The sequence below is a fragment of the Jaculus jaculus genome, chromosome 1 (assembly GCF_020740685.1).
Source record: "Jaculus jaculus isolate mJacJac1 chromosome 1, mJacJac1.mat.Y.cur, whole genome shotgun sequence".
Classification (NCBI taxonomy): domain Eukaryota; kingdom Metazoa; phylum Chordata; class Mammalia; order Rodentia; family Dipodidae; genus Jaculus; species Jaculus jaculus.
Genome location: NC_059102.1, coordinates 101,383,089 through 101,410,825, shown reverse-complemented (window position 1 = coordinate 101,410,825; position 27,737 = coordinate 101,383,089). Strand labels below are relative to the sequence as shown.

At 40.9% G+C, this 27,737-nt stretch overlaps 1 protein-coding gene across 2 annotated transcripts in view; it reads left to right on the top strand.

Annotated features, from left to right (window-relative positions):
• The window catches only part of Ddx58 (DExD/H-box helicase 58), a 92,436-nt gene extending 69,097 nt beyond the window's left edge, over positions 1-23,339 (top strand). For both annotated transcript variants that reach the window (XM_045159986.1, XM_004658388.2), the window contains 7 exons: positions 49-184; positions 4,539-4,687; positions 8,840-8,930; positions 12,929-13,099; positions 14,305-14,456; positions 20,358-20,501; positions 21,692-23,339. In XM_045159986.1, coding sequence (XP_045015921.1) covers positions 49-184; positions 4,539-4,687; positions 8,840-8,930; positions 12,929-13,099; positions 14,305-14,456; positions 20,358-20,501; positions 21,692-21,988 — 1,140 coding nt within the window. In that variant the 3' untranslated portion in view covers positions 21,989-23,339. The remainder of the gene's footprint in view (positions 1-48; positions 185-4,538; positions 4,688-8,839; positions 8,931-12,928; positions 13,100-14,304; positions 14,457-20,357; positions 20,502-21,691) is intronic.
• Positions 23,340-27,737: the final 4,398 nt, after the last annotated feature.

Sequence of the window (27,737 nt, the reverse complement as noted above, 5' to 3'; positions counted from 1 at the left end):
GTATGTGACAATGGAAACATAGTGAAACTCAATTTTCATTTTAAACAGAAATATAACGATGCTCTCATCATCAATGAGGATGCACAAATGAAGGATGCTCTGAAATACCTAAAAGACTTTTTTAACAACCTCCGAGAAGCAACATTTGATGAGATTGAGCAAGATCTTACACGGAGGTTTGAAGGTGAGGGGTGTTTTCAGAGGTGGAATCCACTGGCGTCTGATTCTGGTGTTTAGCCAAGCATAGTAACACATGCCTTTCATGCAAGTACTTGGAAGGCAGAGAAAAGGGGATTGCTGTGAATACGAGGCCAGTCTGGGGCTACAGAGTGAGTTCCAGATTAGCCTGGGCTAGAGTTAGGCCCTACCTTGAATAAAGCAAAACACAAACGAAAAAAGAATAGAGGCATAGTCTCTCTGTCCTCATTTAAAGAGACTGACTGAGGCCTCAAGAGCTCAACAGTGAACACCAACAGCCCCACTGAGGAGAAGCCTCAGGAAAAGTGGGGCCAGGGAAGAGGGAATATAAAACTACAACTTTTGTAAAAAGCAAAATAAAATAACAAAACAAAATATTCTGTTGTTTATACCAGTTCTTATCCGGAAAAAGGAAAAACAATAGGATTAGTAAATGATAGTTTCATACATTTAATAGATAGTGACATTCTTTTTGTTTAACTTTTAGTAATTTTACAAAGATTTCAAAAGCACCAAAAGCTGTCTAATAATAATATTATAATATGCATATATTTCTATATAGCGAGTAAAACAAAATGACCTTACTGCCTTCATATTATTACAAAAACGATGCAAAGATATTACATGGAAAGTAAGTTTTCTTCTTCCTCTCAAGTTACTTTTCCTAAAACAATCACTGTTAGTAATTTGTTTTTGCCTCTACAGCACTCGTTGTACATATGTGTAAGCAGTGTAGTCCTGATATGGCTAGTACTCTGGATAGTGGTATTTTCAGCAGCTTCAGGGTTAGATGAACATGAAATAAGACACATATTAGAGGTACACTCGTTTGTCAGTGATGTGTATATGCAAATTTTGCTGAAAAAAAATAGTAGCTTTACAATTGTGATTTCTTCGTTTATTTGTGCTATTCATAATTTAACAGCTAAATTTAATATATATATTATGTCTTATCATTTTCCACTTTTTCACCTTTTTACATGTGAATGGAGTGTGTATGTGTGTTCATATGTATGTGGGTGTGTTTGCGTGTGTGTGCACATGTGGAAGCCAGAAGTCAATCTTGTATGTCTTTCCTCAGTTGTTCTTTGAGACAGGGTCTGTCATGGAGCCTTGAGCTCATCAGTTCGGCTAGACTGTGTAGCCAGTGAGCCCCAGGAATCCTCCTGTCTCTGCCTCCCCACAGGCGCACATCACCATGTTAGGCATTTCACGTGGGTGTGGGGAATCTGAACTCAGGTCCTTGTACTTGAGTGGCAAGCGCTTTACCCACTGCGCCATCTCCCCAGTCACTTTCTCATCACTTTCACAAGTGTGGACTGCTAACCAAAGCTCAAACAGTATTATCTTGACTGCTGTTGTATAAATACTCCCAAGCATTGCCACCTTCAACCACCAGATGTCATTGAAATAGGGTCAAAAGACGAACAGCAGGGCTGCAGAGTTGGATCAGTGGATAAAGAACTTGCTGAGTAACTGAGGTCAGATCTTCAGGCCTCACATAAAAGCTGGAAGCTGTGGTGGGATAGAAGTATTATTCCAGTGTGCATGCTGTGAGAAATGAGGCAGAGACTGGAGAATTTCTCAGAAGCTCGCAAACCTGATGAATGAGAAACCCTTCCTCACAACATGAGGTGAGAGGCAAGGACTGACCTGAAAGTGGTCCTGTGACATCTGTACACATGCATGGCATGCCTGGCCCACACATGCACACTCATATATGCACACCCACATATGCATACTTGCACATCAACCAGAGGAAGAAAGAGAGAGAGAAGGAGAAAGAGAAAGAAAATGGTGAACAGTATCATGGCATTCTCTAACATTTCTGCCAAGCATACACAATAGATACATACATATATACTCAATAATTAAAAAGCATAAGTAGTAAAAATAGTTAAATAATGGGGATGTGCTATTTATTACGTTTATTTTATTTTTCTTTTTGGTTTTTTGAGGTAGGGTCTCACTATAGCCCAGACTGGAGTTTCAGGGTGTCCTCGAACTCACGGCGATCCTCCTACCTCTGCCTCCCAAGTACTGGGATTAAAGGCATGTGCCACCACGCCCGGCCATTTATTTTTATTTTTTAAAAAGTGTTTTGTTTTGTTTTTGGTTTTTTGAGGTAGGGTCTCACTATGGTCCAGGCTGACCTGGAATTAACTCTGTCATCTCAGGGTGGCCTTGAACTCATGGCAATCCTCCTACCTCTGCCTCCCAAGTGCTGGGATTAAAGGCGTGCGCCACCATGCCCGGCTTTGTTTTGTTTTTATTTGCAAGCACAGGGAGGTAGAGAGATGAGACACACACACAGAGAATGGGAACACCAGGACCTCCAGCCATTGCAAACTCCAGATGCATATGAAAATTGAACCTGGGTTGTTAGGTTTTGCAGGCAAGTGCCTTAACTGCTGAGCCATTTATCTAGCTCATATATCAATTTTTAACATGATTGATTACATATTCATATTATTGGATTTTGGTAGTGATTGTATTTAAAACCAGATCATATAATTCTCAAAAACATAACAATTAATTATCTCAATCTGGTGTGATCTGGCTCTAGCATGCCACATTTTTATACACACATACACAAACACATAAACACACAGTTTTTTCTTCTAAAGATTCAGGATACAATATGAAAAAATTTTTTTTAACTTAAACTATTGTAATGTGCTATCAGGGGACAAGGAACTTCTTTCCCTAGCCTTTGAATTCCAAACTTCAGACACTTGTCCATTCCAATAAAGAACTGAGAAAACAGATTCTGAAAAGGTTAAATAATAAGGCTTATTTGAAAAAAAATTGATATCCAAGGAAAGGCTGGAATGGTGGAGGGGATTTCTAGGGAAACTGAAGAAGGGCCAGAGCTTAAAGAAACACACATACCCACGAGGGAAGAGGAAAAAAGGATATAAGTCTTTTGCCTTTGTATTATAAAAACAGTTAACAAGGCAGTTAGCAAGGATCCCCTAGCTTAGAAGAGAGTAACAAAATAAAAAAAAGTCACCTCCACTGGGCTGGGATAGGGGGATGGCTTCTCAAAGTAGAGACCTGGGGTTTCAGAGTTAGGAGAAATGAATAGCTAAGAAGTAGGCCTTGCCCACTGGGCCAGCCCCTCTTATAGCTTAATCGGGGTGGACTTTACCCTCAGTCTCAGGTGGGCCCGAGAGAGAGCTGATTGTTTTAGACTCAGGGTCCTGGCCCCAAAAGAGAGTGTACCTGAGCAGAGGGTGCTGTTGCTGAGGGATGATATTGTTCCAGATGCTGGATTCTGGCTCTGCTGAAGCAGGTGATGTGTTATCTCTTTTGAGTTTCTCTTTGGGCCCTCCCCTAGCATCTTACTTATAAAATAGAACTACCTTGCTCTTATTTCTCTGTCATTATGCTTGTGATCTTTCCATATTAGTATATTTATAGATCTCTTTTTAATTCTTTTTGGTTTTACGAGGTAAATTCCAGGCTGACCTGGAATTCACTATGTATTCTCAGGGTGGCCTAAAACTCACAGTGATCCTCCTACCTCTGCCTCCTTAGTGCTGGGATTAAAGGCATGCATCACCACGCCTAGCTTCTCTTATTAATTTAAAAAAATATTTGATATATTTATTTGAGGCAGGGAAGATAGAGAGACAGAGAGGATGGGCATGCTAGGGCCTCCAGCCACTGTAAACAAACTCCAGATGGATGTGCCACCTTGTGCATCTGACTTTTTGTGAGTCCTGGGGAATGGAACCTGGGCCCTTTGGCTTTGCAGGCAAGTGCCTTAACTCTTATTAATTTTAACAAATATATTATATTTAAATCAAATGTATGTATACCCTATGATCTACTAACCTATTCCCCAGTTGCTGGGCATTTAGATTATTTCCTTGATTGCTTTTATATTCTAATCCAGTCGCATCCTTGGAATTAGCTTTGTGGTCTGGCAGATGTTGCTATGTTGACTTTTTGATTTAAATTCACAGTTATTGCTCATAAAATTCTGATCAGTAATTGAGAATTTAAATTTTTGAACTAAGGTCAGAGTATGTTGTAAATTTTATTACTTTTTAGTTTTTAAAATTAAATGTTCTCAGGCTGGAGAGATGGCTTAGCGGTTAAGCGCTCGCCTGTGAAGCCTAAGGACCCCGGTTCGAGGCTCGGTTCCCCAGGTCCCACGTTAGCTAGATGCACAAGGGGGCGCACGCGTCTGGAGTTCGTTTGCAGAGGCTGGAAGCCCTGGCGCACCCATTCTCTCTCTCTCTCTCTATCTAGCTTTCTCTCTGTCTCTGTCGCTCTCAAATAAATAAATAAAATATAAAAAAAATTTAAAATTAAATGTTCTCCATTTTCAGAAAAGCTGGAAGAACTAGAAAATGTTTCCATGGATCCCAGCAATGAGAATCCTAAGCTCAGAGACCTCTACTTGATCTTGCAAGAAGAATATCACTTAAATCCAGACACAAAAACCATTCTGTTTGTGAAAACTAGAGCACTTGTAGATGTAAGCCTTATGTGTGTGCATGTGCATGCATGTGTGTGAAACAAGTTGATCCCACTTCATCAAAAATGTTATTCTTTCCTCCCTGCTCTAAAATTATGTATCCATATATGTGTAGGTCTATTTTGATTACTTTTAGTTTATTCTTTTTTGTTTAAGAGAGATATTTTGTTTATTCTTATTTATTTGAGAGCAATAGACAGAGAGAGAGAAAGAGGCAGAGAGAGAGAGAGAGACAGAGAGAATGGATGCGCCAGGACCTCCAGCCACTGCAAATGAACTCCAGATGCATGCACCCCCTTGTGTATCTGGCTAACATGGGTCCTGGGGAATCGACCCTTGAACCAGGTCCTTGGGCTTCACAGGCAAGCGCTTAACCACTAAGCCATCTCTCCAGCCCCTTTTTGTTTATTCTTACACTAATGCCTCACTGTCTTACCATCGATTGTAAGTCTTGATACTGTAGAATAAACATTCATCCTTTTTTAATACTTCAGTCAAGAAGTTAAATTCTAGGGACTAGGGAGAAAGCTCAGTGGATAAAGTGCTTACCACTCAGGCTGGAGTACATAAGTTTGTGTCTCCTGACTCCACAGCCCACTTAAAGAACAGAAGTTGAGGCACACTTCTGTAATCTCACTCTGCCTATGACAAGATGGGCAGTGGAGGCAGGAGAATTTCCCAGAAGGTCCCAGATTAGAATGAGAACAAAGGACCCTGCCTCAAACAAGGAGCAAGAAGATGTGGGATAACACCTGAGAGCTGTCCTCGGACCTCCACATGTGCGTGTGTTGCCACACCAGTGTGCTGCGCTTATACACCTGGATCTATATCACATACCCAAAGTTTTAAAATGTAAATTATAACCAGTGTATAGGTTTTGATTTACATTTCACTAATGACTAATATGGTTGAATATCTTCCATATGCTTACAAATGACTTCTGTTTCATCTTTGCTGAGGTATTTATTCAGATTCTTTTGATCTTTTTAAAGTTAGGTTTGGGGCTGAGATACAGCTCCATGGTTGAGCTCTTTTTGCCTAGCATACATTAGGTCTTACTGAGTTTAATCCCCCAGTTCTGGAAAAAGAAATTAGATTTTCATCCTATTTTTGAGTTTTTAAAAATATTCTTTTTACAATTTGACAAAAATTTCTCTGTGAGACCTATGATTTGCAGATATTTTCTTATTCAATATAGCTTGATTTGTTTTTCTAACAAGCACCTTAACCACTGAGAAATCTCTTCAACCCACTTGATTATTTTATCTTTAATAGCATCTCTTGCAGATTGAAAAGTTAAAGTCCAGTTTATTCTTTTTTCCCCCCTGCATTATGCCCATGAAATATCTTTGTTTGCCTAAGGTCACAAGATTGAAAGTTTTTCTTATCATTTAGAAGTTGTATAGTTTTTCATCTTATATTTATACCTATAATCTACCTTGAATTTTTTGTTTGTTTGGTTTTCGAGGTAGGGTCTTACTCTAGCCCAGGCTCACCTGGAATTCACTATGTGGTCTCAGAGCAGCATTGAACTTATGATGATTCTCCTACCTCTGCCTCCCAAGTGCTGGGATTAAGGGCATGTGCCACCATTCCTGGTTTATCTTGAATTTTTAAAAATATGTTTTATTTATTTGTTTGAGAGAGAGGGAAAAACAGGGTCACAGAAAGGGAGTGAGTATGAGTCCATTAGGGTCTCCTGCAACTGCAAACAAACTCCATGTACATGCACCATTTGTGCCTCTGGCTTTATGTGGGTACTGGGGAATCAAACCCAAGATACCAGGCTTCCAGGATTTGCAAGCAAGTGCCTTTAATTGCTGAGCCATCTCTCCAGCTTCTAGTTTGAATTTTTTTGTTTGTTTGTTTGGTTTTTTGAGGTAGGGTGTCACTCTAGCCCAGACTGACCTGGAATTCACTATGGAGTCTCAGGGTGGCTTTGAACTCAAGGTGATCCTCCTACCTTTGCTTCCTGAGTGTTGGAATTAAAGGCGTGTACTACCATGCCCGGCTCTATCTTGAATTTTTATATAATGTGTGAGGTATGTGTTGAAATGATTGTTTCTTTATATGAATAGCCTGTTGTTTCAGCATTGTATGTTAACAAAACTATCTTTTATTGAATTACCATTGTAACTTGCTAAAAAATAATGAGTTCAAGGCCAGCCTCAGCTTATTCATATTGAGGTCAAAGTCAGCCTGAGTTGAATGAAACCCTGTTTTTAAAATCACTAGCCTGGGCTGAAGAGATGGCTTAGTGATTAAGGCACTTGCCTGCAAGTCAAAGGACTTGGGTTCAATTCCCCAGGACCCACATAAGCTAGATGTACAAGGAGACACACGCATCTGGAGTTTGTTTGCAGTGGGTAGAGGCCCTGGTGAGCACCCATTCTTTTTCTCTCTCTCTCCTCCACTGCCTATTTCTGTATCTTTCTCAAATAAATAAATAAATGAAATCACTAGGCTGTATTTGGATGTACCTATTTCTGTTTCTTATATCTGTACACCATGTTCTGATCTATGTATCTGTCCTGTTTGAATACTGTAGCTTTATAGTAAGTCTGGAAATGGGCACAGTGAGTCTTGCAACTTTTTATTTTAGCTATGTTCCTTTGCCTTCCCATGTGCATTTTTAGAATCAGACTGCCCATGTCTATGAAAATAGCTGCTAAGATCATATTTGGGATGGCATTAAAATCTATGGATACCTTTGGGAAGAAATGATACACTAATATTAGTAAAGTCCATGACCATAGCATATGTTTTCATTTACATAAGTTTGTTAAAATATATTTTATTTATTTATTTGAGAGAGAGAAAGAGGGAAAGGAAGAGGGAGAGAGAGAGAAAGAATGGGCTTGCCAAGGCCTCCAGCCACTGAAAACGAACTCCAGATGCATGTGCCCCTTATGCAGCTGGCTTATGTGGGTTCTGGAGAATCAAACCGGGATCCTTTGGTTTTGCAGGTAAATGCCTTAAACGCTAAGCCATCCCTCCAGACCTACATAATTTTTTTTTAATCTAGTGGTGAATAATGTTACTACCAAAACTTGTAATCATAAAATAACAAGTATTTACTATTGTATAAAATCTGTGGGTCAAGATCTAGAAACAAATTAACGGGATGTTTCTGGCTCAAGGTCTCTCATGAGGCTGCAGCCAATTTAAGTCTTTTCTGGGGATCAATTCCCATGCTACTTCAAGAAGCTATTGGCAGGTCTTGGAAGATGTGCTTCTGAGTTCACCCATGTGGGCATCCCCTCAGCTGCTTGATAACATGATGGCTAGCTATCCTCAGAGTGAACGATCTGAGAGAGAGGAGGGAAAGAATACCTATTTTGAAGTCAGTCATCTTATAAGTCATCTTGGAACTGATGTCTGTCATGCTGTTTTCATTAGAAGCAAGTTGCAAAGTCATTTCACACTCAGCGAGGGGGAAAAGCATTTGAATGTAGAGGCAGAGGTCAATAAAGGTTACCTACAATTTTTTTTTAAATCAGTTTTTGTCATTTTTAGCAGAGATCTTGCATATGTTTTGTTAGACCTAGGTATTAGTTTTTGTGTTACTATCATCAAATGTTACTTTAAAATGTTTTCAAATTGGGGCTGGAGAGATTGCTTAGTGGTTAAGGTACTTGCCTGCAAAGCCTAAGGACCCAGTTTTGCTTCTACAGGCCCCATGTTAGCCAGATGCACATTGTGGTGCATGTATCTGGATTTTGTTTGCAGTGGCTAGAGGTCCTGGCTTGCCCATTCTCTCTCTTCCTCTGTCTCTAAAAATTTGAAAAAAAAAAATTTTTCAAATTGTGTTTGTCTTTTGCTAATAGCTAATATGTATGTGTTTAATTGATTTATGCATATTGCCCTTGCATTTTGGAATCTTACTGAGTTCACTTACTTTACAATGTAGCCAGTATTCTGAACATTGCTTGTATTCACTTAAAATGTCTTAGAAATTAAACCTTAATAAAGTACCAAGTTCCATACCAGTAGAGTTAACCCTCACACGGAATTCGAGATGGATTTTCAATCTGAAATCCACCTGTACACTAGCAATATATTGTTTACTTTTGTATATATTTTAGTATTGAGTGAACATAAGGTTTACAGTTTGCATATGGTGTCCAACTGCTTATTGCTTGTCCATTTTAGGCTTTAAAGAAGTGGATTGAAGAAAATTCTGCACTCAGCTTTCTAAAGCCTGGCATATTGACTGGACGTGGTAGAACAAAGCAGGTCACAGGTATTTACATAGAGTGAATTGGATTTAGTGTACTACATGTATAAGATATATCCTACATTCACATTTTATCTTAATGCTTCTATCAGGGTTCAACAAGAGAAATACAACTAAGTAGGCAATTTTATATATGGATGTAGTGTGTATGTATATTTACATGGACACAGAAGCTTCTTGAAAATGAATTGGCTTCACAAATGGGCTAGCAATTCAAGTGTGAGACCTGTAGGGCAGTTGTTCAGGAAGGGAAGAGTAGGAACAGTTTGGAACCCCCAAAGGATGAATGGTTTGAAACTCAAACTCAGGGGTAGCCCAGGCTGTCTTTCAAAAAGGTCACCTGAGTAGGTCAGGCCTACCTAGGATGAATTCTCTTTTGATTAACTCAAAGTCAGTTGATTAGGGATTTCAAAATATATTTTTATTTATTTATTTGAGAGAAAGGGAAAGAGAAAGAGGCAGATAGAGGGAGTATAGGTACATCAGGGCCTCAAGCCACTGCAAACAAACTCCAGATGCATGTGCCACCTTGTGCATTTGGCTTACGTGGGTTCTGGAGAGTTGAACCTGGGTCCTTTGGCTTTGCTAGCAAATGCCTTAACTGCTAACCCATCTCTCCAGCCCTTATGAAGGATTTTAATCATGTCTGCAAAATCCCTTCACAGTTGTCACTGCCATCTGATAAGAGAAGCTTCTCTAAGCAGAAGTGAGAGTAACAGTCATATATTGTCATAAACATAAATACTTAGCTACTACTTTAGGCCTAATTATCCAGTTAGCTAAACAGCAGTAGTAGCTTCTCTCCAGAGCTTAAGACCCACTGAGCCATAGTGGGTTTTTTTTTTTTTGTTTTTAGATTTTCAATACCAGGCATGAATTGCCTCCCATGGAACAGACCTCAAATTCAATCAGGGAACCGTTTAGTTTGCCCTTTAACAGATATTCCACTATGACACCAGTTGTTTACATTTTGCCTGGGTTGCCAGCCATGTAGCTTGTAAGGTCTACTGTTTTTTAAGCCCATTGATAACTTTTCTCCCCTAGAAGGCTGCATGGAAAATTTTGACCATTTTTTTTTTCTGCCAAGTTCTCTTCCTTTTATAGCTGAACTAGAAAAAAATGTGGGCTTTTACAAAAAGCTATAGGTTGTTTGCTGTCTAAATATCTCCATTTAAAAAAAAATTTTTATTCAGCATTTTGTGAAAAAAGCAGGTTACCTAATCTCTATATCGCACTTTCTTTAGTCAAAAGGAAAAATAATACCAAAATACCTAGTTCATAGGGCTGATGTGAATGCCGAAATCTGAGTTATGACCTGCTTTCAAATGACTTGGGCTAAAAATAACTTTTTAAATGGTTGAAAAAAATCAAGAACATATTTCCTGGCATTTGAAATGAATATGAAATTCAATTGTAAGTATTTATAAACAGTTGGTTGGAACATAGTTGTGCTCATCCATTTGTATGTTCTTTGGTTGCTGAGCAAGTACGACAGTAAGGCCAACTAAGCCGCACACATGTCCTACCAAGCTCTATATAGAAGACACCGGATTTAGGGTTCAGACCATGTTAAATATTGGCTATCATTTACATACAGACATATACATAGTATGTTTTGTTTGCTTGGCTTTGGTTTTTCTGAGAATATATGTGACTCCAAAAGGAAAAGAAGGTACACATGTATCTAATATAGAACAATCTGGGTAAAGAAAACTCAGAAGAAAAGTTTGAAATATATAGGGATTGAGTTTTAAGCAACTTTCTAAAAATAAGACTGAATGTATTAGAATTATCATGACTTTGCATTATAAATAATTCATAAGCCCAGAGAGTCTTCTACTAACTGAGATCCAACTGCCAGTCAGGTGAAGGAAAGCAATTAGGCTTCCTGTGCTGGCCTGAGGCGGCGTTCTCTGTGAAGAGTGACGTGAAGATCAGAAGGCAGTTCAGCTAATACCCATCATGTTTTAACCTAAATGTGCGTAGTCTTTGAGCTTCCATTTTGAGTGGTGCCATGATCACGTGAATTGGCTGCTCACCACATCTGAGCTTTACTCCATCTTCAGACCATTAACATTTAGTTTCAGCTGGGTGTGGTGGCACACACCTTTAACCCTGGCACTCGGGAGGCAGAGATAGGAGGAGGGCTGTGAGTTTAAGGCCAGCCTGAGACTATATAGTGAATTCCAGGTCAGCCTAGTCTAGAGTGAGACACCTACATCAAAATAAATTAATAAGAGCTGGAGAGATGGCTTAGTGGTTAAGCACTTGCCTGTGAAGCCTAAGGACCCCGGTTCGAGGCTCGGTTCCCCAGGTCCCACGTTAGCCAGATGCACAAGGGGGCGCACGCGTCTGGAGTTCGTTTGCAGAGGCTGGAAGCCCTGGCGCGCCCATTCTCTCTCTCTGCCTCTATCTGTCTTTCTCTCTGTGTCTGTCCCTCTCAAATAAATAAATAAATAAATTTAAAAAAATTATAAAAAATAATAAATTAATAACTTCCAACATCAGAGGATATTAGAAGGCAATGTATGGATGTCTTAGCCAAGTTCATTTTCTTATGTCCTCACCAAAAGGAAATCTGCTTAGGCTCGATCAGGCAAAATGGAGTCCAGTTGCACAGTGACCAGCTCTGCATAGGACCCATGACCAGGACTTACCCTATGGTTTCATGACTGTTGTCATTGAGCCTGGAACATGGTCTGAATTCTGTGCATTTTTCACTCTTCTAACTTCTTCACACCTTACAGATTGACTACCTGCCTCCAAATGTCAGTTCAGATTCAAAAAGGAGCCCAAATATAGCTCAAGTGCTTATTTCAACCCTATAGCTGCAACCAGGGAAACAGGCTCTGTATAAATCAGTCATATAACTTCGTAACAGACTTCCATGGTTGTACATAAAAGTGCTTGTTTACTGACACCACAGCCTCTGTGGGTAGGGAGGTCAGCGTGTAGGAGGAGCTTTGCTCCAGGCACTTCCCTCCAGCTAGGGACTGTCATCCCAGAGGGCTTCCAGAGTGTCTGCTATAACCTTATTGAGACCACTAATGGGAAATACTGGGAATATGGGCAGATTTTAGAACTCAGGTTTGGAAAAGACAAGCTTTATTTTGGTCTGCATACTATTAAGTGAGAATTTAGTTACAGGCCCCATTTAAGTCTAAGAGAAACAGCGAAGTATAATTTAGCTGTGTGCCCTTCAAGAGAAACAGGGTTTAGTTGAGCAGACAGAAAAACATGATACAACTGTATTGATGCAGAGTTTCACTCCAGAGGGTCTGGTAGGAATGATTCCTGGAGAGCAGGAGTTGGGGTAAATACCCAATAGTACACACTATTTGGGTCCTAGAATTAAGCTTAATGAACCTTAAGGTCCTTTTCTATAAAGAGGAATCAAGCCGGGTGTGGTGGCGCATGCCTTTAATCCCTGCAATTGGGAGGCAGAGGTAGGAGGACTGCCGTGAGTTTGAGGCCACCCTGAGACTCCCTAGCGAATTCCAGGTCAGTCTGGGCTAGTGAGAGACCCTACCTCGAAAAACAAAATAAAAAAATAAAAAAATAAAGAGGAATCATAACACCCTCTTGGTGTAAAGAGTTAGCGAAGTTCTAACTGGTGAGTTGTGCGTTGTGAAAATGCTTTCTCAGCTGTGAACCCCTGGACACATATGAAAAGATGCTATTGTAGCTGTTGACACTTGTGCTGAAGGGTCAATATTTTTCTCCTTTTGGAATAACAAGGATAAAGGCACACAACTAGTAAGTACTGAGTTGGGATCTAAATTTAAGCAGTACCATGACGCAGAACCAGCTGCTAAAGGCTACCATCAGTGCCCTCTCTGAAACAGGCTTAGGAATAGGTGATACTGCCCAGTATTGCTGGAAGTTCATTAATGTAAAACACCTATCCAAGTGCTTGGCATGCATAAGCATCCCATGATGGGTAGCAAGTTTTTCAAGGGGAAAGTTTCTGTGGGGAGTCGTTTCAAATCCTCTTGTCTGTGCAGGGATGACTCTCCCGGCACAGAAGTGTGTCCTGGAAGCATTCAGAGCTAGCAGTGATAACAATATTCTGATTGCCACCTCGGTTGCTGATGAAGGCATTGACATTGCGGAGTGCAATCTGGTTATCCTGTACGAATATGTGGGAAACGTCATCAAAATGATCCAGACCCGAGGTGAGAGACACTTGCACCCTTTTCACATGGGACCCACTTCCTCTGGTTTGTGTGTTTGTCATTTTAGCTTTTCCCCTTTGCTAACCCATGGGCAAATACATGATCAGTGGTATAGTGGACTCATGGTACTATGGTTCCCAAAGTAGTCAGGATTGGGTGGCTGTATCTTTGCCCACAGTCCCCTGTAGTGAGATTCTTGTTCACAATGCTGCCGCTTACTTGCCCAGCATTGACTGACAAGGATAATTCCCACTCAGTTGGGGGCTTTCCCAGTCACTGTGTAGACCTGTCATAGATCTGGACTGGCAGCTCCCTATATCCCAGAAGAGATACTCCAGAGTCTCTCTTCCTTTTATTTTTCTTTTCTTCAAGTTGCCGTAAGAATAGCCATGACATTACTTTTCCTCACTAACATCTCTGGGAATGTCACTTCCTTATATAGAAACACTAGTGGCTTCTCACTTCATCTGCTGTTAAAGTTCCAGTCTCTTCTCCCTTTCTTCTCTTTGCTTATTGGCTGATTCAGCCCATTAGACTTGGTTTATTGCTTGTTGAAAGAACTGTTTATGTATTATATTCATCATTTCACATTTTCTCCATCATACTGGAACTAATTCTCTCAGCTAGAATAATCTCTTTTTTTTCTTTTTTTTTGTTTTTTTAAGGTAGGGTCTCACTCTAGCCCAGGCTGACCTGGAATTCACTATGGAGTCTCAGGGTGGCCTCGAACTCATGGCAATCCTCCTACCTCTGCCTCCTGAGCGCTGAGATTAAAGGCGTGCGCCACCACGCCCGGCTAGAATAATCTCTTTTGAATGTATGTTACCCTTTCTGTCTATCTTTGTATTAGCATTGACAGTTTTCTTCTACCTGTGTTCTGGTGGTGGTGAACCTATCTCTTTATCACCTAAAAGGCTCTTGAGGGACAATCTATTTATTATTCATCTTAGAATGCTCACTGTGTCAGTACTGAGGGCCTGTGCTAGACTATAATAGCCTGCCCATCACTGCACCTTTGGAGACCCTAACAAAGCTAACTTAAGGTGGGTCCCTAGATTATCTTTTACATATAACTGGGCACTTTCCTTTGAGTCCACTCTTAACAGTTCAGCAATGAAAGTTGAACTCTGGGGATACTTCTGTTTGTGTTCCCACTCTAATCTTGTGTCGGTTCTGTATCAAGAACACGAAATATTTTCTGATAGGCAGAGGCAGAGCAAAAGACAGCAAGTGCTTCCTTCTAACTAGTAATGACGACGTGATTGACAAAGAAAACAAAAACGTGTTTATGGAAAAAATGATGAACGAATCCATTTCAAGACTTCAAACATGGGATGAAACAAAATTTGAAAGAACGGTAGGTATTTCCTTCTGTATTATTCTTTTAGAATCTGAACAGAAATAATATCATTGTCACCTATGTGACCTATGTCTGTCTATCTCCTATCTGTCTAGATATCTATCTATCTATCTATCTGTCATCTATCTATCTATCTATCTATCTATCTATCTATCTATCTATCTATCTATCATCTATCTGGGTGATCCAGTGCCTCCAGCCACTGTAAATGAACTCCAGATGCATGCGCCCCCTTGTGCATCTGGCTAACATGGATCCTGGGGATTAGAGCCTCGAACTGGGGTCCTTAGGCTTCACAGGCAAGTGCTTAACCACTAAGCCATCTCTTCAGCCCACTTATTTGTCTTTTTAGGCAGGGTCTCATGTAGCCTAGCCTGGCCTTGAACTTGCTAGGTAGGTGATGATGACCTTGAATTTTTAAAATCTTCCTCCTCCTATGTTCCATGTTCTAGAATCATGAATCATATTCTGGAGTTATTGGTATATACCAACCACACCTGGCTGACTTTCATTATATTATTCAGAAGTTTTGATCAGAACAGTATGTTTCTGCTTAAACTTTTTTCTTGCAGTAAGCATTAAATTTATTGTTTTAAAGTATGTCAATGATAATAAAAATGTACTTTATTCATGCCAATAACTCATGATGTGTTTTTAGACCCCCAAAGCAAACTAAGCTAGATTTGCTGTTGATTAGTTCATGTTGAGGACTATGTATACCCTGACACTGCAGGATATAGCTCTTCTTCATCTCTTTAGAATTCTCCACCATTCTGAGGGTCCTCAGAGAATAGTCTCAGGCCATGGGGCAGGTGCTGGGTGATAATGTATGCCATGCAGTGTTAGACCTCTCAGAACAGCCTCTTGGCAGTGACCTTCATTTGTAATTTTCTTGGTAATGCAGAAACATGAAATCAGATGGGAAGGCCAAGAAACACAGCCAAGCATGTGTAATGTGTTTATATACTTTCCTAAATCTTTTATAAAGATTTGCCTCAGAATCTTTGGAAGAATTAAACATTGCAGGACTGCAGGACAGTGTTTTTTGTTTTTCTAGAATTAGCAGTTCAAATCTCAATTTTTTTTCACTTACAGTGTGACCTCAGATAGCTACTTTGGTTTTTATTATTTTTATGCCTTCATTTATGGGACTAAAATGAGAAGTATGCATTGCTTAGCTCAGAACTTGGCATAATATGTGCTGAAACATGAGTGTCACAGTGTCGTTTGACTTAATGAAGAGTAACTTTCCAGTTCAGTGGACCAGATTCATAGCATCCATAACTTTAAAAGTTATGTTAAGAAGCAGTGATCTAAAACAAGTTAATCCTTATTTTAGGTCAAAATTACAACTTTATGTCAATGTTTATTCATCTTAAAAAAGCACTTTTGAGCTGGAGAGATGGCTTAGTGGTTAAGGCACTTGCCTGTAAAACCCGTGTTCAACTCACTAGATCCCACATAAGCCAGAGATACAAGGTGATGCATGCACAAGGTTGCACGTATGCACAATGTGGGCACATGCATCTGCAGTTCGATTGCTGTGTCTTGAGGTCTTGGTTCACCAATTCTCTCTTTCTTATGATAAAAACAAAAAACAAACATTCCTATATTTTCTACATTTTCAGTGAGAAAAATATACTTGGAAACCTTTGGTCCCTCTTAATATTACTGATAAGAGTTCTCTTTTGACTGAACTATGTCCCCACTTTATAGAATAAAGGAGTATTGTCAATAAAGGTTTGAAAACCATATTGAATTTTAATAAACATGGAGTAATTTTTATCTCTTCCATCGAGTAACACTTAGTCTTAGGTGATCGAAGCAATCCAGTGAATGCTGAGAAAGACAGAAGCTGGACTGGAGGCAGACATGCTTTTGTAGCAGCACTCTAGGCCAAATTAGACAATTTAATCCTGGCTTAGTTTGGCTCACACCCACGTTCAGAGTGAAGAAAGAGTGGTAAAGAATGAGCGGGGCAGGGGACGTCTCACTGGCAGCTGTGGCAGCTGGAGCCTAAGCCACAGTATCGTCTCTGTTCTGGCATCCATGACCAACCAGACTGCTCTGTTTAAAGGGGCAAGCTTTGCCTCAAAAGGCCTAGCAGAACAAGACAAGAGGTGGATGGGGTGATGAATTCATGTGACATGGAAACAGAAGGCAGGACTATTAGGAGGGCAGGGGACAGGGACGTGCAAGAAAGTGGACGGGGTAAGGGAGAGAAATGAGTAAGAACAAACTGTAACAACATATATGTATGAAAAGGCCATAATGAAATCCAGCACTGTGTGTGCTAACTGAAAAAGAAAACAGTGAGAGCTTCCTCCCTACCCCCTTTAGTGACCGGTCACGAGGGCTTAGGGGTTGCCTTTGAGCACTCCGGCCCCTGTGAACTGACTTTGGTGAGAAGAAGGGAAGGAAGACATTGGAGCCCTCAGGGCAGTCTGCTGGGAGACTAGTGCTCCCCCCCAGCTCTTCAGCCGCTGCCCGCTGTCTCTGTTACATAGTCCACTCCACTAGAGCACCTGCTCCCCCAGCCTGGGGCTGGGGCTGGGTATGCCCAGGTTCCTCTGCATCAGCTGAACATGTAGGCAGTCCAGGGCTATTCAGTAACTCATTTTCTTGGTGGAAGCGCCAGGATTTGGTAGTGGTTTATTCTGGAGGAATAAAGAGTATTTTAGATGGTTCTGGTTTTAAGTGTCATAATATAAAGTATAATCTGAAACCAAAATAAAGTAGTCTATTTTCCCTTCCTTATGGAGTCAAGATAGGACACGAAGGTTGCCTTTAATGAAGAATTTCCAGTCGGATGTCTGCCTGGGATTGCACAAGGCAGAGTTCTAACTTGCTTTCTCATCTCTGTGCATAGCGTGATGTTTGTCTCCCACAGCAGGTGTGGGGGGGGGAGGAGGGTCATGTGACACACACACGGCCACTGTAGTTTTCTCTTGCTCGGTCACCGACTTTTGCTGGTCATTGCTTTAGTCTGCTAGGATTTGTATCTGTCACCAGCAGTACATTTGAGAAACTTGATATTGCTACTATTTAATTGAATTTTACTAGATAATAAAAATTTGATATAAGTGAATAGAAAATGGATACATAAAGGGAAAGCTTATATTTTTACTCTTTCCTGTCACATTCCTCTGACCTCCTGTCTGTCTGCAGTACTGATTAGACCCATGTCTGAAAAAAAAGAAGGTAAAATTAAAACTGCTCAAGAAGATATACATGAAGAGTTTGTATCCCTGGGACATACACACATCTGACACCCCAGTCCTGTAGAGAGTGCAGACAAGAGAATCACTGGGGCCGGCTGGTCACAGTCTGAGGGAAAAGCCACAACTCCAAGTTCAGAGAGAGATTTTGTGCCAAGAAACAGTGGCAGAGCGATAGAGAAGGACACCTGATGTTGACCTTTGGTCTCCACACTGCACATGAGGCTCGTGCATCTGCATACCACACATACCATACCATACATCACACACACACACCAGCACACACGTTGACTTTAGGTTTCAGATTAGCTTTGGATAAAAAAAAAAAAAAAAAGGCCAGTTGGGCAGAATGAACCTATGGAAATATCAGTTTTAGGGAACACGGCTGGCATCTCACTCTGTCAGGCTGAGTGGATAAGGAGCTTCTTTTAGAATAAACATTTCCAGAATGGAAAGAAAATGAAACTGACCATGTTCTGAGAGGCATAACTGAACCTGAGTCCTGTCTTTGGAGAAGAAAATCACAAGACCATAGAAATAGAAAACTTACAATAGTGCAAATAATTTTGTTATTGAGACAAAATTCATGTGACATGGAAATAACCATTTTTATTTTTTATTTGAGAGAAAGAGGAAGAGGGGGAGAGAGAGAGAGAGAGAGAGAGAGAGAGAGAGAGAGAGAGTATTGGGATGTGAGGGCTACCTGCCACTACAAACTCCAGCTTGTGTTGTTTGAGACCTGTGTGGCCGTATTTCTTTCACTTTTAAAATTTTATTTATTATTTATTTGCAAGCAGAGGGAGACAGAGAAAGAGAAAGAGAATATAGGCACTCCAGGGCCTCTAGCTCCTGCAAATTAACTCCAGATGCATGCACTACATTGCTCATCTGGTTTTACATGGGTACTGGGGAATCAAACCAGGGTTGTTAGGCTGTGCAGGCAAGCACCTAAACCACTAAGCCCATATTTCACTGTTTATGTTCTGTTCTCTTTCCTTTCTGGATTCCAATATCATGAATGCACATTGAATACATGTTTTCTCAGTAGCCCTGAAGGTTCTTGAGGCTGTATGCATTTTATTTTCAGTCTGTTTTCTTCTTGCTGTTTAGTTTTGATAGTTTCCTTTGCTCCAGTTTTCAGGTCCCAGTTACTTCTGCTGTTGACCCCCTCTATTGAACTTTTTACTTGATTACTATGAACCTTTATATTTTCTTTTAAACAATATACTTTAAAAAAAATTATTCATTAGAGACAGAGAGAGAGAAAGGGAGGGAGAGAATGGGTGTGCCAAGGCCTCTAGCCACTGCAAATGAACTCCAGATGCATGAGCCACATTGTATATCAAGCTTACGTGGGACCTGAAGAAGGGAGCCTGGATCCTTAGGCTTTGCAGGCAAGCACCTTAACCACTAAGCCATCTCTCCAACCCAGCCTTTAGATTTTTTAACATTCAGAAATGTCTGAGTGTGCAACAAGACTATTTTTTTTTAATCATGTCTACTTTAAAATCCTCGTCACATAATTCAAACATCTTATCACTTCATTGTTGGCATGAACTAATAGTCACTTTTTAATGCTGAGGTCTTTCCATTTCATGGTATAAAGAGTGATGTTTGACTACAGCGTAGACATTTTCATATTATGGTATGAGACTCTGAATCCTATTTGATCCGTGTTGGCTGGCTCCTGACACTGCTCTGGCCATGTGGAGATGATACCTATTCAGCTTCTTGGCCTTATAAGGGATGAGATCTGTTTGTTACTGCTGGAAATTCTATCTCCTTACATGATCTTACTGATACTGGGTAAGGGGGGCTACATTATTACTAAGTCCACAGGGCTGAAAATCCTGGCTCTTCCTTGACCTTCTCTGACAGTACCTTGGTATTAGGGTGTCTCATTCCAAGGCAGAAATCCAGGTTTTCTTGACCTGTGCTGGTATGGGGGGGTTGGGCTACAGGGTCATCCTTTTCCCCTCCCCCACTGTGGAGTAGACCAATTATGGTCTAAATTTCTGGTCCTTTATCAGGGACAACAGGCTTTTGTTGAGAATTTTTTGTCTCCATTCTTACTGTCTGCATCTTAATATCCATATCTGGGACATACCAAGTGAAAAGAAAACCCAGGGGAATTCACCACCATGCTATTCCTTGGGCCCTGGGTTCCTGGCTGGTCTGTCCTTTTCACTCTTCAAAATCTAATTGGAATCCATGGTTCTTACTATACTTAGCTAAAGTCCAAATATTGAATTAGTATATTGCTGTGCCGTATATGCATTGGACTGTACTGGACTTCAACAATCTTTCCTGTTGTGAAGGAGAGAGAAAATTTCAGAAGGCGAGGTCTGCTTCTCCTTTGTTCAGGTTTAATGCCTGAACCAGTCCATTTTACAGTGAGGGATTTCCAGAGTCTAGGATAGTTCACATTACTGTTTTATGGGCATCTCTGAGGAAGCAATTGAAAGACTAATTGAAGGCAGTAGTTAAACATTAATTATTTGTTAATAGTTAACAAATAGTAGTTAAACATTAATTATTATTGTGAAGAGAACCAATAAATTTTGAGTTTTTTAAATAAACAAAACAATAGGAACAGGTATGCTCACAGGAGTGGTCTGCATGTGTTTATATACTTGTGTGCATGTGTATGGTATTTAAGAGACTTTCTTTTGGCATGAAGGTTTCCCGTATACAGATGGATGAAAAATCCATCAGAGATAATCAACACAAACCACTAACTGTCCCTGACAATAAAAACAAAAAGCTGCTCTGTGGAAAGTGCAAAGCCTTTGCGTGTCACACAGCTGACATCCGAGTGATAAAGGTAAGCTGTTTCTTACAAAGAGAACATGGTCATTTTTTAGTACTACTAGAAGCTCACTGTCTACTGGTAAAATATTTATAGCACTAATACTAATGCTTATTCCTTTGGCCATATCCTGTATTTAAAGAAATACCACGTCTTCTTGCTTATATGTAGAAGCTAGAAATAGCATAGAACAGAGGTCCCTACAGGTGCATGGACTCCAGGGTTATGAGCAGGGAAGTAAAAGAAGGTCTATTAACAGGAGCTCAAATAGAGCCAGGCAGGATGGACAAGGGGTAGGGGTCTATGGATAGCAAATTGAGTTTATTATGGGTCTTGTTTTTTGGTTTTTTCGAGGTAGGGTCTCCCTCTAGCTCAGGCTGACCTGGAATTCACTATGTAGTCTCAGGGTGGCCTCGAGCTCACAGATATCCTCCAGAGTTCTGGGATTAAAGGTGTGAGCCACCATGCCTGGCTATCATGGGTCTTACAAGAGTGAGATGGTGGAGTCTGAAGCTTTACAACACAAAGAAGCAATAAATGGTTGAAGCTGATGGATATACATTACCCTGATTTGATCATCACACATTGTACCTGCATATCATTATCCTATAAATATGCACAATTTTGTCAATTGCTGTGTGGAGGACTCTACAGTTGACTGTGGGTGGGTCCTGTGGATATCCTTGTTTCTGACTCTCTTCAGATGCATAGACCCTTAGCTGTCCTTCTCCAGTTTTTGAATTGTGCCTGTTAGGTCCACTGGTGAACTTGACCTTCCACAGATTAATAAAGAGGCCTCCACCCTCTTCATGAGGTGCTCAGTTTCACCACTCCCCTCCCCACCAGTGTAAGAGATCAGCCTCCTTCCCCCAGTGTAAACTGAATGGAGCCTTATCTCACTTGCTCTTCAGATTACTGTGGAGTTTGTCTCTTTTTTAAAAAAAATATTTTATTTATTTGAGAGAGAGAAAGGCAGAGAGAGAATGGACATGCAAGGCCTCCAGCCGCTGCAAATGCACTCCACATGTATGGGCCACCTTATGCATCTAGCATTATGTGGGTACTGGGGAATCGAATTTGGGTCCTTAGTCTTTGCAGGCAAGTGCCTTAACCACTGAGCAATCTCTCCATCCCAGTTTGTTGTTGTTTCAATCACAACTATGGACTGCCTCTAACAACCTCTTGTGTACTGTGCCCTCTCTTAGAATTCCCATTACACAGTGCTTGGAAATGGTTTTAAGGACCGCTTTGTACGTAAACCACACCCTAAGCCAAAGATATATGATGGTTTTGAGAAGAAAGAAAAAATATTCTGTGCCAGACCGAACTGTGGCCACGACTGGGGAATCCACGTGAGATATAAGGCATTGGAGATTCCAGTCATAAAAATTGAAAGCTTTGTGGTTGAAGACATAGCAACTGGAGCTCAGCACCACTACTCTAGGTGGAAGGACTTTCATTTGGAGTGGATGCAGTTTGAAGCTATGGAATTGTCCATATGACCTCAGGGCACCAGTCCTGGGCTGCCGGGATCCTGTGTGCCTCTGTGAGGATGTTGTGCATTCTGTATTGACGACCAGCTAACTAACCTCCTGTTTAACAGTTCATACTATACCCTACTCTCAAAGCACATGTGAATGAGTTGAATCACTCATTGCTTCTACACCAACAGTAGCTATAATACTTGGGGATAACCTTAGAATCTTTTTCTATCCATTTCAGGACTCAATAAAACATACCTGCTCCCTATACACTGTGAAGAATGAAACGGTTGTTCTCCATAGTTCACTTTCTTTCCTTAAACTGCTTTTCAAGGCTAGTGACTGTGATTGCAAAACCCAGTGGGTACCACCTGGTGCCCATTTGATCCCTTTGTTGGCCCTGATATTCTTTCTCTTCTCTTGACTTTCTTCTTCTTCTTCTTCCTTCCTCCTCCTCCTTCCTCCTCTTCCCTCTCCCCCCTCCCCCTCCCTTTACATCAGTGTGTGACATAATTTTAAAACACGATAGGAGACAGCTTTTAGTACATGCTACACTATTCCCGAGAAAGTACTTGTTCCTTTGTTTATTATACTTCTTACCCTATTTATTTGTTCTCTTAACCTGTGCCCACTTCCCCTTTAAGTAGTCATCTCAAGCCATTTCCAATAATGTTTGATGTTTAACACTTAGGCAATTTCCAGTTAAGTCCTTGATGAGGAAGCTTAATTTAGCTGTGTGCTTTACCTAAGTACATAGAATGCACATTCCAGTGGCGTTCTTCTATCTCTTAGCAAGGTCTATGGGTGCTTCTGAGACCTTAGTTTGGGGTTCGTGAGATATGACAAGTGGGTGAGTGTGGTTACTGCCAACAGACCAAGGTATTTTGCGTTCAGATCAGGGTAGAGCAATAGTGATGTCTAGTGCCACAGAATTTGAACATCTTTAAAAAAGACTCAGAGAAGTTATTTGCAGTACACCAAGGCTGTCAATAACTTAAGACAAAACTCTGGAGATACATGACCACATAACCCTTTTCAAATGACACCTATTTCTACCTGAAGACCACTGGAGGCCACAGAGGACATAGTCGGCCACCCAGACTACCCAGATCGATCCTGGAGGTCAGTGGGATGACAGAGCATCCACTTTGCTTTCCACTTATTCTGGTGAGCAGTATGGTTAGCAAGGAGCCAAGAACTTGCCTGTCTCATAACTCCTCTTGGCATTATCCTTGGTCTACTGATGAAGGACACAGACTTTAAGAGTTACTAAATGGCTTTTAATCAAAACAATGTATGAAATGTACAATGTATAGTAGTTTATCAGTAAAACTCCTAGTAAGATGCAATAAAAATGGACTACTTAAATCAATTTGCTGAGAGCTTTTTCATTTATCTTCTTATATGTGAATATGTGGTTGCCTTTCTTTGTTGCTATAGTTTTTAAAAACTCTAATGGAATATATATATAACATCTATTGGATATCTATTACAGAAGAGAAAAATATTTTTAAACCTTTAAATCATTTAATTTAGATGAGGCAAGTAGCTCTTTTTTCAGCCAATAGAGAAAAGAAAGGCTAAAGCTGAAACAGAACTGAGAACTTGACTTTTGCATGAAGTCTAGTCACTGCCAGGTACACCCTGAGCAAAGGAAGCACTTGGCTAATATGTACTGAATAAAGAAGCATACCGTGACAGATGCCCGAATGCTGGTCACTGGATTTCCTGATGGAAAGCTGTATTCCAGAGCCAGCAGGACAGTCTCCCCCATGGGCACATGACCAGCCCCACTCCAGTACCCTAGCTAGTTGCCCAACCATGGTTAATTTTTAAGTTCTTCAGATGGTTCAGTCTGTTAGACAGCCATAGACCCCAGATCTGCATGGCTGTGGCTGGTATTGACATTACAGTATTTTTTTAATAGTCTTCAATCAAAGGCTGACAATGTAATAAAGTTCACAGACTCTTGATTCCTATTAACTTAATTTCAAAAAACCAAACAGATGCCAGAATTTCTTCAAGTGTGTCCTGTGAAGCACGGTGCTATAAGAGCCATCTTCTCTGTGATTTGCAGCATACATTGTCACTGTCTGTTTTAAGGCATTAACATACATTTAACCCAGCAGTTCCTAAATGCACTGACCCCCAAAGCCCTCTAGGTTCTGGACATTGCAAACATCCTGGAGAGGCCCAATAACAGGAACTTAGCTGGGATACTGAGTTTGATTCAGGTGTCCCCATAAAGTTAGGTGTTATAAATGCTAGGTTCCCATCTGACGGAGATTTGGGAATTAATGCCTGCTAGAGGCAGTGTATTGTTGGGGGCGGGCTTATGGATGTTATAGACAGTTTCCCCAAGCCAGTGTTTGGCACACTCTCCTGTTGCTATGGTCCACCTTATGTTGGCCAGGGGTGATGTCCACCCTCTGCTTATGCCATCGTTTTCCTCTGCCATCATGGAGCTTCCCCTTGAACCTATAAGCCAAAATAAACCTTTTTCTCAGAAGCTGCTCTTGGTTGGGTGATTTCTATCAGCAATGCGAACCTGATTGCAACCAAACTGGAGTTAGCTTCTGCAGCATGCTAGTAACTTTTTCAATATATCATAAAATAAAATTACTAATTTCACCCCACAAACTTAAGAGTTTAGACTCAATTCATGAGAAACAAACTTTAAAATTGCCAGTAAAAAAACAAGCCATAATTATCTTTGTTTATGATAAATGAGCATGTTAAATTACGTTTGTGGCCATTGCATTTAACAATTTTATAAAGCAATCAGTGGAACCTTGGCTACTACTTTTACAAATAGTTCAATATTACTCCTACATAACAACATAGGCTACTGCACGCTATCCCAATATAGCTGTGAAAAGGAGGCTGTGCCAAAAACAAGGTTCTTCACTTAGGGGACATTGCATCCCTGGTACCTTTATCCTAGGGAATGTTACGAGGCAAATTTCTGAGATGACAAATCACTGTTACCCAATAGTTGCTGGCAGTCACAGACTGGCCCATGGAGGAGCCCAGAAGAAATAGCCAATGCATATAGACACTGTCTAAAGGTCAATAGAGGGTGTGGTAAAAGGGGAAATCATGGACAGGAAGCTTGAGTTTAAGTTACCAGAACCAATCAAGCTTGAAGTCTTGGCCACCAGTTTTGTGTTTGTCTGCTTTTGCAAGGTAGGGTTACGCCCTAGCTCAGGCTAACCTGGATCATATTTTGTACACCCAGGCTGGCCTTGAACTCACAAAGATACACCTACCTCTGCCTCCAGAGTGCTGAGGTCAACGGGGTGTGCCGCAGTGCCTGCACTGCTGTTCTTTTACTTACTTGGGCCAGTGAATTTTTCCTTCTCGCTTAGCTAGTTTGAATTGTGCTTCTAATACTGAGACTAATAAGTCTTCCTTTACATAGCCTGCATGTCACAAAGACATTATACATAAACACACATGAAAGCCATCCTGTAGCCAAACATGCATGCCCTTATTGAATTAAATAACTTTCTCAGTTAACTCTCCATGGATGACACAGAATGTCTGTTTCTCCAAGAGAAAGAGGCAGTAATGGACCTGAAAAATCCTAAGAACAAAGGAGATGGACATCCCCCCACCCAAGAGAGGAAGGAGGCACTGGAGCCAGCCAGAGCAGTACACGTGTAACTAGACAGTATGAAGACCAGCATTTTCTTGAGGAGTCAGGTTAAAAGGTTGTTCAGTTTTATTATGCTCCAGCGTAGGACACTGGCCAAGAATACTGTAGCAGGGGATATATTTGCAGGTAGAGGAGGGTAGTCCAGAAGTAAAGGACCTCATTCCAGAAGTCACAGCTTCAAGAACTCATTCCCTCATAACCATGTTCTTAGACTGCTCAGGCTGCTACAACAAAATCCTACTGACTCAGTAGCTTAACAACAGAATTTTTTGGAGGCCAAGATCAAGATACTGAAAGACTTAGCGCCTATTTCACTGATGGGTCGGGTCCCTCTTGCTATGTCTTCTTACAGTGGAAGAGGAGAAGGTTTGGGGCTTCTTTGAAAAGGGTACCAGTTGAATTCACGAGAGCTCTGGCTCCATCACCAAATCATTTTCCAAAGGCCCCACTTCTTATTATTCTGGATACTAGGATTTTGGCACACAGATTTTGGAGGGATACACACATTCAGACAATAGGAACAATTGAATGGAGAAAGCTTTACAGCCAGATGCTTAGTCACAGAGAGCCAAGGAATAGTGAGCTGGTTCTTGGCCTTTCTTACTTGTTTTATATCAAGACTGACACTAACTTGCTCTTCGCAGCCTTTTTTTTGTATGTCATGAGATTGCTTGTAATTTTATTTGTAAACACAAACTGGATTCCCAAGACCTCAGAGGCAGGATGCTATGAAACCTGCTTTCACCCCTCATCTGGCAAGAGGTAGAAACAACATTAGATCACAGGGCTTCTGAGGACCAGGCTGGACCTGAACAGATAGTCCACCATGGCCCCAGGCTTTAGGCCTTGTCTTAGCACTAGACCAGCCTGTAAAGTGCTACTCATGGGGCTAGACCTTGCACATACGGGCTCCAGGTGTGCTCAGTACCAGACTGACCTCTAAGCCTCTCTGCTTCAGCAGACCCAAGAGCCAGACCTTACTGACAAGTGTGGAAGCTGCCATGAAACCGAATTCTAGCGCTGCCCTGGGATCCCGGGCTAGAGCAGTCCCCATGGGCCCAACTTCTAGGCCCACCCTGGCAGCTTCAGGTACTAGGGCAGTACCCACAATCACATGGTCTACCCTGAGCCCGAGGACCCACATTATATGCCTCCTGGTCCAAGGAACCTATGGACCCAGCATCTAAGCCCAGTCATGTTTGCTCTGTACCAGATGAGCCCCTATGGATCAAGGGCCCAGGCACTTCCTTGAAGTTACAGGTCCAAGACTCACTCAGGCACTGTTACCCACTGTGGGCACAGGACACAGGCAAACCCTAGTGAAGCCACACTATAGCCCAGCCCACCTTGTCTGCTAACCATGGTACCAAGTGCCAAGAGGTCCTGGTGCACTCACTCATTCTATTTCTTTCTTTCTTTCTGTCACACAAAAGCACATGCAAATAAATATTATTTTGAATAAAGAACAATTAGAGAAATAGGATCCCATTAAAGGGATGAAATAAAGCATCAGTCACTGATATCAATGAAATGGAGATTTATAATCTCATGACAAAGAGTTTAAAATAGTTGGCTTAAGAAAGCTTAAAACAGGGTAGAGAGATGGCTCAGTGGTTAAGGCACTTGCCTACAAAGCCTAACAATGTAGGTTTAATTCCCCAGTGTCTACATAAAGCCAGATGCACAAAGCGGCACATTCGTTTGCAGTGGGTGGAGGCCCTGGTATGTCCATCCTCTGTCTTTCTTCTCTCTTGGCTTGAAAATAAATATTTTAAAAAGGATGAATGATAGAAAGATAGATTAAGATACCAAGAGAAAAATAATTCGATGAGATTGAAAAACAATGCCCAAATTGAGAACTCAAAAAAATCAAATTCTAGTACAGGAAAATACAATCAGTGAAAAAAAGAATGTAACACAGTGTCAACAGCATGATAAACAAAAGAAAAACCAGTGCATTAAAAAGCAGGCTATTTGAAAGTTTGTAAGGAGAAAAAGAAAAGGAATAAAGAAGCTTATGGGATTTCATTTTTTTTCGAGGTAGGGTCTCACTCTGGCTCAGGCTGACCTGGAATTCACTATGTAGTGTCAGGGTGGCCTTGAACTCACATG